The sequence below is a fragment of the Lampetra planeri genome, chromosome 47 (genome assembly GCF_965212315.1).
Source record: "Lampetra planeri chromosome 47, kcLamPlan1.2.h2, whole genome shotgun sequence".
NCBI classification, from domain to species: Eukaryota; Metazoa; Chordata; class Hyperoartia; order Petromyzontiformes; family Petromyzontidae; genus Lampetra; species Lampetra planeri.
The window spans coordinates 8,435,096-8,458,559 of record NC_136153.1 but is presented as its reverse complement, the minus strand read 5'-3'; the positions used below and the strand labels follow the sequence as shown (position 1 = coordinate 8,458,559).

The window sequence follows — 23,464 nt, the reverse complement described above, 5'->3', positions numbered from 1 at the left end:
ATACACGTGCGGGGAGCTCGCCTCTTTACAATGGGTAGACCGCCGGGTTCACGCCGAGGTTGTGGGACTTAGGGACAATACGTTTGCGTTGATACGACTGCCCAGAAGGCTTCTCTCTCGCGTTGTTGTTGTGCTGAGCGCGTGTTCTCGAGTTGCCGCGTGCGTTGTTTTATCTCGATATCAATTACAATTTAAACTTTTGTGGCGCATCACCGCACAGTATCTGCTCATCGCTCTCGTGGACACACACAGAGACAGAGAGAGACAGAGAGAGACAGCATCACCAGCAGCAGCTTCATCAGCAGAGTAGCAGTAGCGTCATAAGCAGCAGCAGTAGCAAGTTCATCAGCAGCAGCAGCGTCATAAGCAGAAGCAGCTTCATCAGCAGCAGTAGCAGCAACACCATCAGCTACATTTACATCGTCATCAAGAGCAGCAGCAGCATCGTCAGTCATCCAGTGTACGCCGCCACCAAGATAGCGTGTTGCTAATGCCTTACACGTGTTCGCGAGTGCTCTGTATGTAATCAGGTGAGAACTCTTTCAGATAAGGTTGTTTTTCTCTTTGCCAAGGCCTATAACATCATCAATCATCACACCGTTACGTGGACTATCGGTATTAAACCAGTTTGCACGAGTGGGTCTCGAATGGGGTAAAGGCGCTGCCGTGCAATGTCTTGCTCACATCACCTGCTGGCGAAAGTTCCTCCACGAGGGATGGAGGCTCACTTGTAACGTGGCTAGCAGTGGTCTACGCAGGCCAAGACGTCTCGGATCGAGGTGGGAGTAACCACCATTCGTACCGAGGCGACTACCTGTGGTCGTGGTTTACCTGTTCACACGACGTTTGGGTGGACAGAGGTGGGGGCTGGGCAGTATGGGGGAGCTGTTTGAGAAACTTGCACCGTCGTTTTAACTGCCGCGCCAGGAGATCGAACCGGCGTGCATACTCCATACGTTGCTCGGTTAATGTTATACACATTTATATTTTATTTACAGTTTTTTTACATTTAAATTTTACTAGGTGAGGCCCACTGAGCTCTATAGTTTTTTTCAGAAGCGACCTTGCCAGAAATGATAAGTCAACAAAGTGGATTATCACCATCACCACGTGGTCATGTAGAGCAGACGAACGCTCTGAAACGCGCGATGTTGATTCTAAATTATGGATGGAAAAATCGGGGGACTCGGAGAAAAAGTCCACGCGACCACAGAGAGAGAGAGAGACACGCAGACTCCAAATATACAGCAGCAGCAGCAGGCGTCAAGGTCGCGATCGAGCCCACGATCTCCTGCATACCAGACGAGGTAGGTGACATCTCGCAAAACCGGTAACCGTTTTGTTAAACAAATATACATAACGTTGTACTGTATATAGTTCTGCGTAGAAGTAGGACACATTTTCTAAACGGCAGTCAGTCCATCGGCAGGTCACGTCTGGACACACGTAAAGTGTAAGTACACACGTAAAGTGTGAGTACACACGTAAAGTGTGAGTACTCAGGTAAAGTGTGAGTACACACGCCTTTATCAAGATGCACTCCCAGAGAAGAAGACCGCCTCGTGGCTGATGGGATGTGTCAAACAAATGCTTGAATTTGTTTTACGCGGAGAGGCAAATTATGGAAAGGAGACGTTTATTTTGTATTTGATTTATGAACTTTCTAAACAACGACTCTCGATTATGGGCCATGGTGCAGAAACACAAACAACAACAACAACAAACACAACACATTATTCAACAACAATGAGTGGTCTTCAAAGGGAAATAAAATAGAATTGGCGACGTTTCGGGCAATGGCCCTTTTGAGCAGACCATCAGTTGCCATGTAATTACACTTAAAAGCGCTAGTCCCATTAACAACAACAAAACACGCCCAGTGCATGGGGCAGCGGAGGCATTAATACGCGGAGCTTGTTGGCAGGTATCTGTTAGCAGCAATGGTTTTGGTAAGGGGGCTGCTTTCAACAGGTGGCAAATAACTTAACGTGTGGAGTGTGTGTGTGCCTGTGTGTCTGAGTGTGTGTCTCTGTGTGTGTGTCTGTCTTCGCAAAGTTCGGAGGGTCATGTGTGTGTGTGTGCGTACGTATGTATGCATGTGTGGGGGTATAGTGTGTGTACGCTCTATTAAAGCCTAAATGGGGGATTTTTTAAATCTTTGTGTAATAGCAGTGGCGAATATCTGAACCGGTGATGGGCCTCCCCTAGGTCGACTCAGCCTCAAAATGAGTAACTGGTGCGGTGTTTTAACAGCGCCGCTAGGGAGACAAAGGCGGCCGGGCGTGGTGCTGGCCACCCACCCCCTCGTGTGCCGTGCCGACCTTCATAGGTGCTCGCTAACAGCCCTTGCCTCAGCAGTCTGTTTAGACTATACGGGTGATCTTTGCCTTTGTTTGCCCTCGCGGAGTTGGGAGGGTCATCTGTGCGAGAGGGTGAGTGAGTGAGTGTGGAGCGGTGGTGCAGCGGTTAGCGCGTTGCGCTACGAACCTGGCGACCCGGGTTCGGTTCCCGCTCACGGCCAACACCGGTGACGATTATCTGAACCGGTCCTGGGCCTCCCCTAGGTCGACTCGGCCTCAAATGAGTACCTGGTGCAGTGTGTAAACATCGCCATTGGGCAGAGAAAGGCGGCCGGGCATAGTGTTGTCCACACCCCCTTCATAGGTGCTCGCTAACAGCACTTGCTCCGACAGTCTGTTAAGGCTACACGGGGGATCTTTGTCTTTGTCTGTGTGTGTGTATAAGACCTTTTGAAGCCGATACGGGGGATTGTTTTTGTCTTTGTGTAATATCAGTGGCGAATATCTGAACCGGTGATGGGCCTCCCCTAGGACGACTCAGCATCAAATGAGTACCTGGTGCGGTGTGTAAACATCGCCACTGGGGAGACAAAGGCGACTGGGCGTGGTGCTGGCCACACAGTGTACCGCACCGACCTACACAGGTGCTACTCGTTACCAGCACTTGCCCCATAAACCCTGATAAGGCTATACGGGGGATCTTAGTCTTTGTCTCGTAGAGGCATATATCTCTCTATCTGTGTATACATGGGTCGTCTCAGTGTGTGTGTGTCTATGCCTTTCCCGGGTCTCTGTGTACAGAGTAGGTGTGTGAACAAACTGAACAATCCTTACCCCGCAGACTCCACACCTGACCTGCACACAACCTTTGTTTAAAGGCTCCCTCCATCCACAGGGTGGCTTAGACGCTGTTACCACACTCACAAAAAGATGAAGGCGCAGCCCTGCAATTGCTCGCTCACGCCACTGCCGGAAGAATGGAGCCTCCGCTCGGCTTTGTATGTAGCTCTCCAGATAGCCACGCTTCACGCAGCCACACTCGGGAAAGGGATGTGAGACACTCATTCAGACTGTCTACTCGACAGACCTGCTCTCCACCTGAGGACGGCTGCTTGCGTTGTGGCCGAAACGTCGTGAGAATTATTTTATTATGTTTTATTTTTATTATTTCCATTCTACGTGACTTTACCGAAAGAACCAAGAAGATGAATCCCTGCAGTCACGAAAGAAGCTTTAAATCGAAATTTAACTCGCGCCGTTGTTGAGCCTGCCACGCCTGGAGATCACATTGAGTCGGCGACCTCTGCATCGCCAGTGCAGGATGCGAACAATTACATGATGATCATGATGATGAACTCAGTTTAATAGAGCGTATTTTAAGTTAGTATTTCAAAACGTGGCACAGTACATCGGAGGTAAACCCTGAACAAAAAATAAAAGCGATATGAAAATAAAACATTGACACACCAGAATGGCAATTAAACCTAAAGATAAAATCTAAATTAAAATACGGGCAACCACTAATTATCGGTGGAAACTCGGGAAGCTACTGCGATAATAACTGGTTAACAACATATTATACAAGTCACAATCTGCATAAAATCCAAGCACCCAGCAAGACTGCAGCTCCCTCACGCACGACTCAAATGACGCGTATCACGTCATCATGTATCACAATATGTTGCAGAATAAAACAGTTTAGATGTTAAAAAATTTGGGGGCGGCAAATTTAAAATCTAAAACATTTCCAGGATTCAAAATCTAAACGTAAATATAATCATTGAGACACCTGTAAAATAAACTCACTAACTCAAATAAGCCAAGCCTCAAAAACGAGACAATTCGAATCGACCAGAAGCAACATCTTTATTTAGACTGGAGGAATCCGATGAGCTATGAAGCTCTTTTTGCAGATGCCCACTACGGGCGGGTCACCAAGTTTTTTCCCCCACCACCCCCACCACCGAACTTTGCTCGGTGTATTGTGACATCGCAGGGCCGTGAGAGTTAGAGATTGCTTTGGGGGTGGCTTTGATCTAGCAGTGGGTTGACCACGGCCCTCATTGAGAATAACACAAACTAATTTTGAGAAGCGCATAAAAAAACCGTGCGTGATTATTCTCGATATCGCAGACTCGATTCTACTTCAGTTTACCACGTGGGAGGCTTTCGCGACCAATATCATCCATAATAGAGTTTTTTTGGGTTTTGATGAAGCAAGTTGTAATTACTGGCGAAACGTCGTACTCAGATTGTAAGTGTTGTGGCTTGGCTCTCCAATGCACCGGTGTGCTGTACTAGTACACTACACTATACACGACACTATACACTAGTGCTGTACTAGTACACTACACTATACACGACACTATACACTAGTGCTGTACTAGTGACGAATTGGCCACGTTCTTATTCTCATGTTTTTTCGGTAAAGTCACGTAGGTAAAAAACATTAAAATTAATGAAAGTAAAATAAAACAAAACAAAATAAAATTCACGACGTTTCGGAGGCAACACAAGTCTCCGTCATCAGGTGGGACCGTCACAGCCGAATTAGCTGCATCAAGTGAAGCAATGATTCAAGATGTAATCCCTTATAAGCAAGTTGAAGGGAGGTGGAGAGGGGGGGGGAGAGCTTATCAGGCTGTGGTAGCCAATGAATGGAAACGTATCGGGAGGGAGGAGGAGCGGTGATCAAAGACTGCACGCAGTGCTCAACACAATGAATGGAGACGTGTCGGGACGGAGGGCGAGCGGCGATCAAAGACTGCACGCAGTGCTCAACACAATGAATGGAGACGCGCCGGGACGGAGGGCGAGCGGTGATCAAAGACATCACGTAGTGCTCAACACAATGAATGGAAACGTGGCGAGCGGTGATCAAAGAACAATGAAGAGATTACTGTTAAACACTGTGGATGTTAACACTCGGTGAAGTAAATTAAAATAGTGCCTGTCAGATAAGATGGTCCAAAAAGTGTAATTAAGTCTTTTTTGCGTGGTTAATAACATCTTTCCAGTGATTACTGAGTTTGTACCCATCATCACGGTTGAAATTATGTCTGTGTTTGTATATTTGTATGGCTTCGTGTACAAACCTTTGATGGTAGCCCGGAGGTTTGCAGAGAACCTTGGTCTCGGAAAAGACAATTTCATGAGAGCCCGCCGAGTTGTAGCAATGATCGGCAACGGCCGAAGAATCAGTTCTGCCGTGTTTCAGATCTGACTTGTGCTCGCGGACACGATCAGCAACATGACGTTTTGTTTCTCCAATGTAGCAATCACCACAAATGCAACTCAATTTGTAGACTCCAGGATACTGTAAGTCAGGAACGACATCCTTCACAGATGGAATCAGATCACGGATTTTATGCACTGTACTGAATCGGACTTGGATCTTATGTTTGTTTAGAATTTTGGAGATCTTTTTGGTCACGCCTGCTATGTATGGTAACGTGATAGTTTTGGTCAGAGTTTCATGTGGTTGTTTCTGTGTGGTGGGAGAGACAGCTTGGCGGATAGTGCGGTCAGAGTATCCGTTCATCCTGAGGGCCCGATGTACATGTCTTAATTCATCAGTCAGGTGGTGTTGGTCAGAAATGCCATGGGCTCTGTGGTATAGCGTTTTGATGAGAGAATTCTTTTGAGATGGGTGGTGGTGGGAATCCGGTTTCAAGTAGGAATTTGTGTGGGTGGCTTTCCTGTAGACAGAATGTCCCAAGGATCCGTCAAGCCTCCTCTTAAACAGAATATCCAAGAATGGTAGTTTACCGTCTTTCTCCACTTCCATGGTGAATCTGATAGATGGGTGTCTAGAATTGATGTGGTCCAAGAAGTGGTTCAATGCTGGGAGGCCATGTGGCCAGATGACGAAAGTGTCATCCACATATCTCTTCCACAGGGAAGGACGCAGGGTGGATGTCTGGATGGCGTCTGATTCAAACTTTTCCATGAACATGTTGGCTATAACTGGTGACAAGGGGGAGCCCATAGGGGTACCCTCATTCTGTTTGTAGAAGGTGCCATTCCAGGTAAAATAGGTGTTGGTGAGGCAATGCCTAACCAGCGCAGGTACATCAGAATTCAATCCATGTTGGACTAAGTCCTCAATTATTGTTAGGGTGTCCGGTACTGGGACTTTGGTAAACAAAGATACTACATCAAAGCTGACGAGGATGTCATCAGGAGATAGTACCATGTCCTTAACCATAGAGACTAATTGGGTTGAGTTGAGTACTGCCGAAGAGGTCTTGCCTGTGAAGGGGAGCAGAGTATCTGATAGAAAACGGGCTAGTTTGTACGTCGGAGAGTTTATCGTCGACACGATGGGTCGTAGCGGGGTGCCTTCTTTATGGATTTTGGGAAGACCATAGAGTCCGGCCGTTGCCGATCATTGCTACAACTCGGCGGGCTCTCATGAAATTGTCTTTTCCGAGACCAAGGTTCTCTGCAAACCTCCGGGCTACCATCAAAGGTTTGTACACGAAGCCATACAAATATACAAACACAGACATAATTTCAACCGTGATGATGGGTACAAACTCAGTAATCACTGGAAAGATGTTATTAACCACGCAAAAAAGACTTAATTACACTTTTTGGACCATCTTATCTGACAGGCACTATTTTAATTTACTTCACCGAGTGTTAACATCCACAGTGTTTAACAGTAATCTCTTCATTGTTCTTTGATCACCGCTCGCCACGTTTCCATTCATTGTGTTGAGCACTACGTGATGTCTTTGATCACCGCTCGCCCTCCGTCCCGGCGCGTCTCCATTCATTGTGTTGAGCACTGCGTGCAGTCTTTGATCGCCGCTCGCCCTCCGTCCCGACACGTCTCCATTCATTGTGTTGAGCACTGCGTGCAGTCTTTGATCACCGCTCCTCCTCCCTCCCGATACGTTTCCATTCATTGGCTACCACAGCCTGATAAGCTCTCCCCCCCCCTCTCCACCTCCCTTCAACTTGCTTATAAGGGATTACATCTTGAATCATTGCTTCACTTGATGCAGCTAATTCGGCTGTGACGGTCCCACCTGATGACGGAGACTTGTGTTGCCTCCGAAACGTCGTGAATTTTATTTTGTTTTGTTTTATTTTACTTTCATTAATTTTAATGTTTTTTACCTACGTGACTTTACCGAAAAAACCTGAGAATATGAATCATTGCAGTCACGAAAGCTTCAAATCTAGAATTGGCCACGTTCTGTTTACGTGACAACCCTTACTAGTTGGCTGTGTCGGGTGGTGGCGGGTTTTAACGACACATTTATATATTTACGCGATCTAAACCAAAAAAAACCTCCATTATCGATTCTACTTGTGACGAATGTTCCAGCGGCATAAACATGCATCGTCATGATTGTCGTCGTGTGGAGACCTTCGACACGACAGTGTTCACCATCGCAAGGCCACTGGCGGCCACTGACGGCCTTGACCTGCAGCCCCCAACAAGAAAACACAAATTGTCAAAACACCGCCCCATCATCATCATCGCCGTCGTGCTGCTGGCAACCGCAACACCGATGATCTCTTACCCTGCGAAAGTGGCCCCCTCCAATCTGAAAATTTAGTGAAGAACCGTGGTCTATGCCGTCAGTATAATCTATAAAACTAAACTCCAAACTATATATAGATTTTATTTTACCAGGTAAGGCCCACTGAGCTATATAGCGATTTTTCAGAAGCGACCTGGCTCTCACAAATTATCTCTCAACGAAGTGGCTTATCATCAGCATCACGTGGATATTCAGAGCAGCCAAATAATTCTCAAACGCGAGTTCCGGAACGTGGAGAGAGAACAACCGGACGACCCGGAGAAAAATCCACGCGACCACGGGGAGAATGTGAAAACTCCAAATATACAGCAGGCGTTGGGCTCGAACCCACGACCTCCTGTATACCAGGCGAGGTAGTTCACATCTCCTAGCCACCGCGGCGCCCTTACACCAGGAAGGAACTCGATTAGTCCGACCTCGCACAGCTAAGCAGAATACGAGCCTGGATATTGTTTGGATGGGCAACCCAGCAAACGCGGGGATAATCAACATCAGCCACTCTCGATCGGCTCTATCGGATTCTCCTTTGTCTTCTGCTTGCGTTCTTTACTTTCTCGACAGGAGAAAACGAGAGACAGTACAAGTTGGTAAATGTGCGGAGAGGTATGCCCAGGTGCACGTGTTCTACGGAAATTGCATCGAGAGAGAGACAAAAACAGAGAGGAACACGTGAATTAGAGAACACACACACACGTGGATTATTATACACATCATCATATTGCTCTTCTTCCAGCGGTGGATAGACCACGGCGATTGCACTGAGAGACAGAGAGGGAGAGAGGGAACTCGTGGATCGGAGAGCTAACGCAAGTTAACAGACATCGTCACGTGCGCCGCAAAGACAAAGACCCCCCGTGTGTGTAGCCTCTAACAGGCCGTTGGGGCAAGTGCTGTGAGCGAGTAGCACCTATGAACGAACGCCCCCGTGCCGATGTTTACGCAACCGTAGTCCACCACTCTCCACTGACCGATGATTTCATCCGTAACGGATATTAAACTGTTGGCCGGTGCCAGCGAGCGAGCCCAGATATGATCAGAAATGTAAAACTTGCGGCGCTCAACAGACTTGGCAACAGCTGTGATAACACTCGAGTCGCGCACGGGACACGAGTTCAGTGTCCGAGTTCTTACGCTACGGGGGGGGGGGGGGCAAAGGCGCAGCCCCTGCACCGACCTGCTCACGCCGCCGCCGCTGGCCTTCGGAAGGCCCCCGTCCGTGCGAGGGAACTGAACGTGTGCTGCTGGAGTCACTCGGTCTACTCTTCCACGCTTTTGTGCAGGCCCGGGACGTCTTGGAAGAGTTGGGAGTAACCACGCTTTGCCGCACCTTAGGGGCGAGTGTTTTGCCTACTCTTCCACGCTCGCCTGCCGACTGCTGAGAGGTGGGGCTACCCAATGCCAAGTTGCTGGCGGGTGTCGCTGCCCGGCTCGGCATGGACACGTGGAAGTGCAACCATTTTTTTTGTTTAAATCCACTGCTGGATGAAGGCCTCCCTCCCCCACTCCATGCGAGTCGTGGGGGTAGGGGCTAGCTAACTACACGGAACACGCCCCCGTTATAACGCGGAATGTGTCCCCGTTATAACGCGGTTTCTGAGCGGTCGACGACGAGCTACCGTCTTGATGCTGCGCGGCTGAGCGGCACGCGGCACGAGAGGAGAGACGGCGTCGTGGTAGCACGGGGAGTGCGATGGACTCCACCGACCCACCACAGCCCTCTGAGCCCCCAGCGCCGATTGCAATCGGGCTGTTTGTGCGTCCGAGTGGCCCCCCAGTGAACGTGGCACGTTGCGCCAAACGTTCGCCCGACGTTCGCTGGGTTGCCCATCCAAACAAATGGCCAGGCTCACACGCCGCTTAGCCGTGCGAGATCGGACCAAATGCGAGGGCATTCCGAGTGTAAGTTTACACAACAACACGGCGGGAAACATCAACAGTGTGTGTTGTAAAATGTCTGTATCTAATACAGTACAGCACAGCGTGAACAACTAGCCACGCCCGGCCGCCTTTGTCTCCCCAGTGCTACTCTTTTTGCTACGCCGCACCAAGTGCTCACTTTTCAGGCTGCGTCGACCTAAGCGAGTCCCGGGACAGACCGTGCGCTCCTGTCGACTTAGACGGGAATGGAACTAGCGTGGCTTGAGTGGTTTCATGCTGGGGTGCGCTAACCACTGCGCCACCGCTCCCCCTAGCCGCCGACATATTTTTACACTTTAAAGTCTCAAGTTTATAAGCGGAGGGAGTCTGGTTAAAGAGGCGTGAGCCGAGAAAATATGAAAAAAACCCTTAACTGATGCCAATCTTACTTTTAAGAGGGACCACACCTTCCGAACAAATACAAAGATCCCCCGTGTAGCCTTGACAGACTGTCGGGGCAAGTACTGTCAACGAGCAGCACCTATGAAGGCCGGCACGGCACACGAGGCGGTGAGTGGCCAGCACCACGCCCGGCCGCCTTTGTCTCCCCAGTAGCGATGTTTACACATCGCACCAGGTACTCATTTGAGGCCGAGTCGACCTAGGGGAGGCCCATGACGTAACGCAGCGCGCAACCACTCCCCGCACACATACTGACACACACACGTGTTGCTTTCAATCCAAATTCCATCTCAGATTCTCCTGGCCTGCGTCTCCTCTCCTGGTTTATCCAATTACACTGCACTCGCTCACTCACTCACTCGCTCACTCCATCACCACCATCTCCATCACCACCACCACCACTCGCTCACTCACTCCACCCCCAGAGCCACCTCACTCCCTCCCTCCCTCCCACCATCACCACTCGCTCACACACTGACTCACTCCCTCCCATCACCATCACCACCATCACCACCACCACTCGCTCACTCACTCCATCACCACCATCTCCATCACCACCACCACTCGCTCACTCCACCCCCAGAGCCACCTCACTCACTCACTCCCTCCCATCACCACCACCACCACCACTCGCTCACTCACTCACCCGCTCACTCCACCCCTACAGCCACCTCACTCACTCACTCCCATCACCACCACCATTATCACCACCATCACCACCATCATCATCATCATCAGCGGCGGGGTGGTGCGGTGGTCACGAGTTCAAATTCCGGCCAGGGGTCGACTCACGCTCGCCACACCTCCCTCCCGGGATAAAATCATCGTTTGCACCTCCACCTCCGAGTGAGCAAATCAGCGCTGCTCTCGCTGCGGCAGTTGAAACAGCGTGGAGGAAGAGTAGGCCAACATTCCACTCGAGAGAGAGGAGGGGGGCGCTCTAGAGCTCCCCGTCCGCCAGCAGTGGCGTCGGCAAGCACTTGCAGGCCTGCACCTTTACCCTATTGCATACACAGATATATAATTATAGACTTTAACGGACATTAAAGTCACCAGATTTTTTTTTATTGCATTTTAAATAAACAAAACGATTTATATTTACAAGAGTGCAAAAACAAAACACCAAAAGACGCTAACGCTATTTAACAACACTACCTACAAAATATACACATAACACACACACACACGCACTCTCTCTCATATGTACACACGCTGTGTGCGGCATTGCAGATCACAATCGAATAGCCAATCAATCAAATCCCAGGGCCGCCTGTGGAACAACGCCTCCGGCACATAATGATTCCACGTAATTCAACTTACGCTTGAAAGTCATCATGATCGGCGCTTCGTTACCCCGATGGTGCAAGTTCTGGAATCGTGTTGTTGTGGGATGATGCCGCGTAGTCTAGTGGCAGTGCCTTACGCTGCCCATAATCCCTACCGCAAAGCCGAGTGGCAGATGTAGTCCTGGTTGCACACAGGCTTGCCTCGCTCGATGCACTTGTGGTCAGTAGATGCATCCAAAGTAAAAAGGGATCACAAAGCGGAATTGCGAAGCATCCAGACCCACAGCAGTCACCCAACGCACGATGAACCGTGCGGGACAGCTGCCTGCCGTGTTACGCGCACACAGTACACACACACAGTACACACACACAGTACACACACACAGTACACACACACAGTACACACACAGTACACACACACAGTGCACACACAGTACACACACAGTACACACACACAGTACACACACACACAGTGCACACACAGTACACACACAGTACACACACACAGTACACACACACACAGTGCACACACAGTACACACACAGTACACACACACAGTACACACACACACAGTGCACACACAGTACACACACAGTACACACACACAGTACACACACACACAGTGCACACACAGTACACACACAGTACACACACACAGTACACACACACACAGTACCAGAGGTGGGACAAAGTCATTGTTATGCAAGTCCAAGTCGAGTCGCAAGTCATCAAATTCATGACTCGAGTCTGACTCGAGTCCAAGTCACATGACTCGAGTCCACATCTCATAGGTGGGACAAAGTCATTGTTATGCAAGTCCAAGTCGAGTCGCAAGTCATCAAATTCATGACTCGAGTCTGACTCGAGTCCAAGTCACATGACTCGAGTCCACACCTCTGCACAGTACACACACACACACAGTACACACACAGTACACACACACACAGTACACACGCGCACACACAGTACACACACAGTACACACACACACAGTACACACACGCACACACAGTACACACACAGTACACACACACAGTACACACACAGTACACAAACACACACACACAGTACACCCACACACAGCGTTTGTCCCACACCCTGTCCCGCCCCACGTGCTCTCCTCCGCGCCCTCTTCGGTGTCTCAGCGCCAATCGGCCGCCGGGTGAACGTCGCCCGGCGGTTTGACGCTCGGCCACGGCGACGGCGGCGGGAAGCAAAGGCCGGCAGCGGAGCGGAGCGAACCCGCCACGGCGGGTTCCCCGCACCGCATCGACGACGACGACGACGAGACGGAGCGATGAACTCGGCTCGGCGCACTCGCAGGACGACGAGACGGCGCATTGGGCGGTGGCGGGGAGACGTTCTTCCAGCAGCGCATCGGCCGAGGCTGGCGGTGTGCGGTCGTGGGATCCATCGAGTTATATCGCGACCGAGGACGGACCTCAAAAAAGTAGCTCGAGGTTGAGCTCGTTAAAAACGAGCGCCGCTGTTATTGTTGCTGCTGTTGTCGTCCAGGTTGTTGAATGTTAGTCGATCCTTGGTTAGAACTCGCTCCGAATTCACAATTGGCACTGCGACTACGAACGCCACCGCTACCGGCGTCGTCGGCGCCGTCGTCGGCGTCGTCAGAATCGTCACGCCGATCGCGGTAATCTCCCCGGCGGGCGTAAGCATCATGTTCGTTCTCGTCGTCGTCATCCTCGTCCTCGTCGTCGTCGTCGCTCTTGGAGTCGTAGAAGGACAACGTGGCCTGCACGGGGAAGTTCGCCAGGAGGCTCTGGCCACTTCGGTAGAGGTAGTCGAACGTCTTCGACTTTGGCCACATGATCCTGCACCACGGCCCGAGAACAACGCACGGTGCGGAAGATGTAGAACAACACGTGCAACACGACGCACGCACGGTGCACAACGCATTCAGTTCCACCTAGCGTCTCGTTGGCTAAGTTGTGAGTGAGTGGTCGAGTGAGTGAATGAGTGGTCGAGTGGTTGAGTGAGTGAGTGAATGACTGCGTGGTTGAGTGAGCGAATGAGTGAGTGGTCGAGTGAGTGAGTGAATGAGTGCGTGGTTGAGTGAGCAAATGAGTGAGTGGTTGAGTGAGTGAGTGAGTGCGTGGTTGAGTGAGCGAATGAGTGAGTGGTCGAGTGAGTGAGTGAATGAGTGCGTGGTTGAGTGAGTGAATGAGTGAGTGGTTGAGTATGCATGCCTGTTTGTTGAACTTCTATCGCACTGCACGTAGCCAACCATGCTCATCGGAGGTGCGAGTGAGTGAATTGGTGAGTGCTTGAGTGAGTGAATGAATGGTCGAGTGAGGGAATGAGTGGTCGAGTGAATGAGTAAGTGGTTGAATGAATGAGTGGTTGAGTGAGTGAATGAGTGAGTGCTTGAATGAATTAGTGGTTGAGTGAGGAAATGAGTGAGTGGTCGAGCGAGTCAATGAGTGAGCGGTCGAGTGGCTGGATGGGGAGCTGAATGAGCGGTGGGTTTCACTCATGGCGCCACGGATAGTATCATGAGCTAGAGACTGGCCTGGGGCATTCGTCTGCCAGGAGGCAGCGATGATTGCCGCTGAGTGTGTCTGTGTGCCATTCCTAATGGGAGTTATTTGCGGTTTGCAATTTCAAATTTGGAAAACGTGGATGCCGACGCCGGCACACGATGGGCCGGCTCTTGCGAACGACGTCACGGAGATTATTTAAGTCCTTCATGAGTGGAGCAGGCGGAAACGAGTGGTACATTATTATTATTATCATCATTGTGGTTACTGCACACCGCAGAAATTACCGGGGCAGCCGCTCAATTCGAACCGTGGACCTGTGCTACTGCTGAGCCACAATATCACCACATCACCACAACACAACAGCTGAGAGCACGACACACTGCACGTGGTAATACCACACTGTGTGTGATCACAACACAACGGCCGGAATTGAACTCGGGTCGCCGGGTTCGTAGCGCAGTGTGCTAACCACTGCACTACCACTCATCTCAACGCACACACACAAATACAAATATCCCCCGTATAGCCTTCCACAGACTGTTGGGGCAAGTGCTGTTATGTATGTATGTTGAACCGTACGGCGAGCACACACACACACGCACATCAGTAGGACGGATGATGGTGTACATGATGCGAGCACACACAGGCGGTGATTCATCACCGGTTGCGAAACTCACTTCACTGGGTGTTGGAATCCAGAACAGACTTTTGCTGCTTTAGCCGGCGGCGCGGACTGGCTCTGGGAATCTCCAGCATGCTTCCGGGCAAAGAGAGAGAGAAAGAGAGGGACAGTCATCACCTCTTTTAATAAATAGGCGATAAAAACAATAATCACGTTACATATTTGTGTCCCAGCATCAGCCATGCAGAGTAGCATTTTAAAAAGCCGTAGAGTTTTGCAACGCGCACACTTTTGATTATATTTTAATGTTATTTTCATTCTTTTTAATTGTATATATATATTGTTTGTCTCCTAACTGTGATTCTTAAATACGTTTGTAATGCGCACAGTTTTGATAAGATTTCAAGTTTAACAAAAAAAATATTGTAACAGCATATATGTTGTCTCTTAGCTGTTTTAATGTTACGTCTTGTGCGCTCTGCGTGCCGCGGTGAAGAGTCGGCTAAGTTTTGCCCAATCTTGGTTGTAATTACCGGCGAAACGTCGTACTCGAATTGTAAATGTTGCGGGTTTACTCTCAAACACACAACCGGTTAGTGCTGAAGTAGTATACTACACTATACACTACACTATACACTACACAGTACTGCTGTACTAGTGACGAATTGGCACGTTTTGTTGACGTGACAAACCTTACTCATTGGCTGTGTCGGGTGGTGGCGGGTTTAATGACACATTTTTTTATTTACGCGATCTAACCCCAAAACACCTCTATTGTGGATAATATCGGCCGTGAAAGCCTCCTACGACTGCTACGCGTTAAACTGATGGATTACAGACGGAAATCAACCCACTCGCTGTACCACCACCGTGCCCTGGCGAGCCAGGGAATTGCTACGTTGACACCCACGGGGTGAGGGGAGGGAGTTCCACAAACCTCTGTGAACCGCCAACCCTCGCCAAGGCACGGAGCACTGCTGGATCACAGGCATGCGGCACCAGTGACTCAGTGATGTGTAGCAGTGGTTGTCTTTAGCTACAATACCGAATATATACACTGTGTGCAGCCGCTGGGCGGATTGTTACATCGCCGGATGTGTGCATGTACGTATGCTGAACCTCTTTCGCGCAGTACGTAGCCAATCGTGCTAATCGGAGGGCCGTGAGAGGCCATCATCCAGCATGGCTCGCGAAACTTATGGCATACGCAACAGGGCGACACACGCGGCAGCAGGGGTAGCAGTGGAGCGATATTAATGATCGCACTGCACTTCTACGCTGCTGCCACCCCCACTCACCCGCCAGGCGTCACCAACCGGCCACGAGAAGCTCCGTGGAGCTCGGTCAAATAGCCCCCTCGAGCCACACGCAGCGTGGGGTGGAACTCATCCAGCAGTGGATCGCTACGGGGCTGTGCAGGGGCACACGCGTTGAAGCTTACCCGCGCGTCTTCATGCTGCTGAGCGATGTCCCTGGCCTCCCAGGGTCTCCACCAGTGGGAGCTGCTGCAGACACACGAGACAAAGAGACAGATCCTCCCGTGAAGACTCGACAAGTGCTGCGAGCGAGGAGCACCTATGAAGGCTGCCGGCACTGTGGCACACGTGGGTAGGGTTTGATGTGTGGCCAACACCATGCCCGGCCGCCTTTGTCTCCCCAGTGGCGATGTTTACACAACGTCCCAGGTACTCATTCGAGGCTGAGTCGACCTAGGGGAGGTCCAGGACCGGTTGAGATAATCGTCACTGGCGTTGGTGTCTGTGAGCAAGAATCGAACTCGGCACGGCCACTTTAGACACAACAACAGCCGACATTCGCCGCTAAGTGGCGAATGTCGTCACCACGACGCTTTGTGCCAGGCTAGGTGCACTCCGAGGCCTCCTCGTGAAGTGTCAAATGCTCGCTGCTGGCAGGTCACGGGACAGACCCCAAGTGCCATGGGTTGACCGACTGAAATGAGATGCACCACCTGTGCCCATCCCTTGCGCCAACTTGCTGGGTTTTATCCACCCGGCGCTCCGCTCGTTGTTGTGAGCGTCGCTCCGCTGCCCTCCGTTGTTGCTGGAGGGCGACTGCCTCCAACTGCCCAGTAGCAGCAGCAGCGTCCTTCACGAGCCTCCTCCTCCACAGAGGCCGATCTTGACACCGCTAGTTCCAGCTATCAGCAAGGCTACTTATCTATCTCGAAGTCGTGCACCACATCAGCAGCCCATCCCTGCTCGAGTCTACGCCGTGCCGACTTGGAGCTCTGCATAGGGCAGCAGCTGGCTGGGCCATGCGATGGCTGGGCAATGCCCCCGCTATGTCGCGGATCTGTGAACCCCTTTAACGCAGCCCATCCTGCAATGGTTAACTTGCAGGATGAGTCACGGGCATCGTCTGCCTGTCCTGTGAGCGTTGCAAGCTGGCGCAGGTGCTCCTCCTGTAAGCGCGTACACGTCTCGCACGCGCGGATAAGAGAGAGAGAGTTAACGGCTGTTGGCTGACAATTCCCAGAGCCTCGCTATAGAACAACGGGCCAGAGCCCAGTTCCATGTCCTTCACATGCAAGTAGAAAAAAAGGTGTCATCCATCAGTGTTTAAGCAAGGGGGTGGTGGTGGTGGGGGGGGGAGAATCTGGAATGGTTTCGGCCGTCTGGGTCTCATCAGCAGTGCGGTATCACGGCGTGTTGAGCAAAGGCTGCTGCTAATTCCCGCCGGACCTTACTGGCGAGCGGCACTCCGCGTAATCGAAGGAAGCAAGAGACCGAGTCACCGAGCCTGGCGCGTTGCTGTTGGCCACGAAGCTGACGGGGAGACATTGTGAAAGTGGCAGCACTGCTCACTGCTGTGCGGTTTCCTTCCAAAAAGCTGAAAACCCCGCGCGTGGTACAGTGCGGCGGCTGCTGCTGCTGCTGCACAAACATCCCAATGCCGGACAATTACCTTGCGGATTACTCCGTTGGGATCACGCGTCAAAGACCCCCCACCCCCCCACGTAGCCTCAGCAGACTGTTGGGGCCAAGTGCTTTGGCACCCAATGAAGGCCAGAACTGTGGCACACGAGGGGGTGGGTGGGCCAGCACCACGCCCGGCCGCCTTTGTCTCCCCGATTGCGATGATTACTACACACCGCACCAGGTACTCATTTGAGGCCGAGTCGACCTAGGGGAGGCCCACGACGTAGCGCATCGCGCACGCTGACACCAACGCTCATGTTGCTTTCAATCCAATTTCCATCTCAGCGGCGGCAGCGGCATCACCCCCCATCACTGCGTCAACGTGTGGCAGGGGGAGGAACGCTCTTGACAAGGAGTCTCGAGGCTCAGTGACGGCTGTCCGTGGTGGTGGAGGTGGTGGGGGGGGGGGCACCTGAACGCGGCGCTTTGGGGCGAGGGGCGAGCGCGTTCGGCGCGTTCCGTCTCGCGGCCCCTGCGGGAGTGAGATGCGGCGGCGCTCCCGCTGTAAAGTCTACACGCGGAATGAACAACACACAGACACACACACACTATACACACTATACACACAGATACTACACACACAGACACGACACACACACACACACTATACACACTATACACACAGATACTACACACACAGACACGACACACACACACACTTTACACACGTGTGTGCGTGTGTGCGTGTCTGTGTGTGTACGTACGTGTGTGCGTGTACGTGTGTGTGTGTACGTGTGCGGAGAGCGGTGGCGCAGTGGTTAGCGCTACGATGCGCTACGAACCTGGTGACCCGAGTCCGATTCCCGCTCACGGACAACACCAGTGACGATTATCTGAACCGGTCCTGGGCTTCCCCTAGGTCGACTTAGCCTCAAATGAGTACATGGTGCGGTGTGTAAAACCATCGCTACGAGGGAAACAAAGGCGGCCAGACGTGTAGCTGGCCACCCACCCCTTCGTGTGTCGTGCCGGCCTTCATAGGTGCTGCTCGCTGACAGCACTTGCCCCAACATCCTGTTAAGACTACACGGGGGATCTTTATCTTTGTTTGTGTCGTGTACGTATTTATGTAGTGTGTGTATGTACACCCTGGTGTGTGTGTATGTATGTATACACGTGTCGGTGTATGTGTGTGTGTTACTACCATGTGTGTCTAAGTGTTTATACCTCCTACGCTGTGTGCCATTGTATTGTGCTCTAGTGTGTGTGGTTGTACATACACACCGTGTGTGTACGTACACTGTGTGTGTACATACACTGTGTGTGTGTCTATACACACTGTGTGTGATTGTATTAATACATACCCAGTGGATGTGCAACGTCGAACCAACGTCAGCCCAACCTCAACCCAACGTCGGCCACAACGTTGAGCCAACGTTCCAACAACGTTGGCTCAACGTTACACCAACGGCCAACGTTCCAGCAACGTTGGCCGTTGGTGCAACGTTGCACCGACATTGCATCAACGTTGAGCCAACGTTGATCCAACGTTCCACGCGCTCCGGGTATGTGCGTATTGCCACGCACGTCGGTGTCACTCTCTCACGCGGCTCCGCACCATCGCCGCTCACTACTCGCCTGGCCGTCATCGTCGCCGCTCTCGACTCGCTGCGGCTTCGTCGTCAGCAGCAGCAGCAGCAGTCCGCGTGGCTCTCCCGCCCGCCCACACGCCCCCGCATCTTTATAGACGCGCAGAGGAGACTCGAGGCGATGCCTCTCATGAATATTCACGACGCCGCCGCCTGCTGCCGCGGAGATTCGTATTGTTGTTGTTCGTGCCGAGCACACGCAGAGACGCACAGAGAGAGACGCACAGAGAGAGACACACAGAGACACACACAGAGAGACACACACAGAGACACACACACAGAGACACAGAGAGACAGAGAGACACACACAGAGACACACACAGAGAGACACACACAGAGACACACACACAGAGACACAGAGAGACAGAGAGACACACACAGAGACACACACAGAGAGACAGAGAGACACACACAGAGAGACACACAGAGAGACACACACAGAGACACACACAGAGAGACAGAGAGACACACACAGAGAGACACACAGAGAGACACACACAGAGAGACAGAGAGACACACACACAGAGACAGAGAGACACAGCGAGAGACACAGAGAAAGACACAGAGAGACACACACAGAGACACAGAGAGACACAAAGAGAGGGACACACAGAGAGACACACACACAGAGACACACATAGAGACACACACAGAGACACACAGAGAGACACACAGAGAGACACACACAGAGACACACAGAGAGACACACAGAGACACACACAGAGACACACAGAGAGACACACACAGAGACACACAGAGACACACAGAGAGACACACACAGAGACACACACAGAGACACACAGAGAGACACACAGAGACACACAAAGAGACACACAGAGAGACACACAGAGACACACAGAGAGACACACAGAGACACACAGAGAGACACACACAGAGACACACACAGAGACACACAGAGAGACACACACAGAGACACACAGAGAGACACACAGAGACACACAGAGAGACACACACAGAGACACACAGAGAGACACACAGAGACACACAGAGAGACACACAGAGAGACACACACAGAGACACACAGAGAGACACACAGAGAGACACACACAGAGACACACACAGAGACACACAGAGAGACACACACAGAGACACATAGAGAGACACACAGAGACACACACAGAGACACACAGAGAGAGACAGAGAGAGAGGGACAAGGGGGCCGGCGAGTGGAGCTGTGGGGGGGGGGGTTGCGAGTCACGAAGGAGAGGGGAGCGAGACCACTTGATGGATGTGCGTGTGTGCTGGGCTAGCCTTTCTTTGTGCGGTGCGCGGTGAGTGAGTGTGTGTCTATTTGTGTGGAGTGTGTAAACGTAACCACGAGGGAGACAAAGGCGGTCGGGCGTTGTGTGCCGGTCACCCACCAAATCTCGTGTTGCCGTGCCGGCCTTCGTAGGTGCTACTCGCTAACAGCACTTGCCCCGACAGTCTGGTAGAGGCTATACGGGGGATCTTTGTCTTTGTTGTCTTTGTGTGTATGGGGAGCGGGGGTGTAGCGGTTAGCGCGCTGCACTACGAACCCGGCGGCCCAAGTTCGATTCCCGCTCACGGCCAACACCGGTGACGATTATCTGAACCGGTCCTGGGCCTCCGCTAGGTCGACTCAGCCTCAAATGAGCACCTGGTGCGGTGTGTAAACATCGCCACTGGGGAGACAAAGGCGGCCGGGCGTGGTTCTGTCCACCCGCCACCTCGTGTGCCGTTCGGGCCTTCATAGGTGCTACTCGCTAACAGCACTTGCCCCAACAGCCTGTTTAGGGCTATATGGGGATCTTTATCTTTGTATATTGGGAGCGGTGGCTCAGTGGTTCGCGTTCTGCGTTACGATCCCGGCCGCCCAGGTTCGACTCCCGGCCACGGCGAACATCAGTGGTCATTACCTGAATCGTCACTGCGCCTCTAGGTCGACTCAGCCTTAAATTACTATCCGCTACGGTGTGGAAACGTCATCGCTCGTGAGAGACAAAGGCGTCCGGGTGTAGTGCTTGCCGCTAGTAGCACTTGGCCCAACAGCATGCGTAGGCTATACTGGGGGTCTTTGTCTTTGCCTGCCTTTTAATACAGAAGTGTCCAATAATCGCCAGTGGCCAAATGATCTGTCCAACTCCTAGATTGGCTCTGCCTAAAAACAAACTTAACATGGAATATACTTAACATTATAGTAGGCGATTATACTAAATACTATATTGTATGCGAATATACTAAATATTATTTTGTACACGATTACATTAAATACTATAGTACACGAATATACATAACATTATAGTTCACGAATATACTTAACATATACTTAATATAAAATATACTTAACACTACAATACACGAGTGTACTTAACACGAGTATATTTGACACTATACTACGCGAATATACGTAACATAATCGCTGCTAAATGTGGCAGGGTAGTGAGAATACCGTGGTTGTTCGACGTTCCAGAGACCAACCCAAATTATAACCGCGTGTACACCGCGTGACCATTTACTTTGCTTGGCTGTGTCGGGTGGTGGAGGGTCTGAACGACACAAAGTTGGTTAGATCTCTAAGGGGGCTAAATCCTTTAGGTGAAACAAATCTCAGTAATCTGCATGATTACACAATCTCCAGCACGCCTGTTGTGTGCGGTAGTTAAAGACCTCGTTAGTTGTGCAGTGTCCCTGAAGGACGCCGTTTCATTCTTCCACTGCATGATGGATATCGTCATGGGTATCGTGATGGATATCGTCATGAATATCGTCATGAATATTGTGATGAATCTTGTGATGAATCTTGTGATGAATATTGTGATGAATATTTTGATGAATCTTGTGATGAATATTGTGATGAATATTTTGATGAATCTTGTGATGAATATTGTGATGAATCTTGTGATGAATATTGTGATGAATATTTTGATGAATCTTGTGATGAATATTGTGATGAATATTTTGATGAATCTTGTGATGAATATTGTGATGAATATTTTGATGAATATTGTGATGAATATTGTGATGAATCTTGTGATGAATATTGTGATGAATATTTTGATGAATCTTGTGATGAATATTGTGATGAATATTTTGATGAATCTTGTGATGAATATTGTGATGAATCTTGTGATGAATATTGTGATGAATATTTTGATGAATCTTGTGATGAATATTGTGATGAATCTTGTGATGAATCTTGTGATGAATATTGTGATGAATATTGTGATGAATATTGTGATGAATCTTGTGATGAATATTGTGATGAATATTGTGATGAATCGTGTCGTTCGATGCTGCTTTGCTCACTCGCACAACACCACGGATCTCCCGTGTACAGCAGCCGGGTAAAGTGGCGACCAGACGCGCAACACATTAGCACGTGTACTATGATGTCAAATACAATTGAAACCTCGCCCGGGCCGGCCTAGCACCCACGCCTGTAGGTTCCATGGGGGCATCAGCGGAACGGCAGTGGTTGCTTGAAGCGAGCCCGACACTGCTGATGAGACGCTGTTTGTCGGAACCGGCCCAAAGTTGTTGCTTGTACGTACGTACGTCCACACGCGTACACACACACGTACACACACACACGCGTACACACACACACGTACACACGTACGTACACACACGCGTAGACACACACGTACACACGTACACACACACACGTATACACACACGCGTACACACACACGCGTAGACACACGTACACATACACACGCGTACACACACGCGTACACACACACACACACGCGTACACACACACGTACACACACACACGTACACGCACACACGTACACGCACACACGTACACGCGTACACACACACACGTATACACACACGCGTACACACACACGCGTACACACACACACGCGTACACACACACACGTACACACACGCGTACACAACACACGTACACACACGCATACACACACGTACACGCGTACACGTACACACACACGTACACACACACACGTACACACACAACGCTGCCGAAACGACGCAGAGACACCAAGAAGAACGCGTGGCGTATGGGGAGAGTTTTAAACTGCAGTGCTGCTGCTGCTGGACGTTTATTCTGTGATTCGTTACACGGATGACGGTCCCGTTCAGCCGGTTCTTGCCCGGCTATTTTACACGGCATATCCGTGGTGCTGCTTTAGCAACAGCAGTAACAACAACAACGACAACGTCGACTACCGTACTACTTGTTTGACGGATCGTTAGCGAAATAAATCAAAAGAACGCACTGCGATTTGAGAGCAATACGTGGGTGGCTTCTTCTCGATATGTTTAATTGTATTTACGCAAGGCGCCCACTTTTATTGAGCACATCAAATTTGATGATGGGGTCAAAACACAATTTTGTTTTCTA

The 23,464-nt window shown here is 50.7% G+C and overlaps 1 protein-coding gene across 1 annotated transcript; it reads right to left on the bottom strand.

Annotated features, from left to right (window-relative positions):
- Positions 1-11,220: 11,220 nt before the first annotated feature.
- Positions 11,221-18,028, bottom strand: LOC144733579 (uncharacterized). Its single transcript, XM_078615595.1, has 4 exons — positions 17,934-18,028; positions 16,024-16,087; positions 14,638-14,717; positions 11,221-13,291 (listed from the first exon to the last, which is right to left on the bottom strand). The coding sequence occupies exon 4, from the start codon at positions 13,285-13,287 to the stop codon at positions 12,952-12,954; it is 336 nt and encodes a 111-aa protein (XP_078471721.1). The 5' UTR covers positions 13,288-13,291; positions 14,638-14,717; positions 16,024-16,087; positions 17,934-18,028; the 3' UTR covers positions 11,221-12,951.
- Positions 18,029-23,464: the final 5,436 nt, after the last annotated feature.

What these genes read in the sequence shown, in the direction of transcription:
- LOC144733579 (XM_078615595.1), bottom strand. Translation starts at nt 13,287, where the DNA reads ATGTGGCCAAAGTCGAAGACGTTCGACTACCTCTACCGAAGTGGCCAG.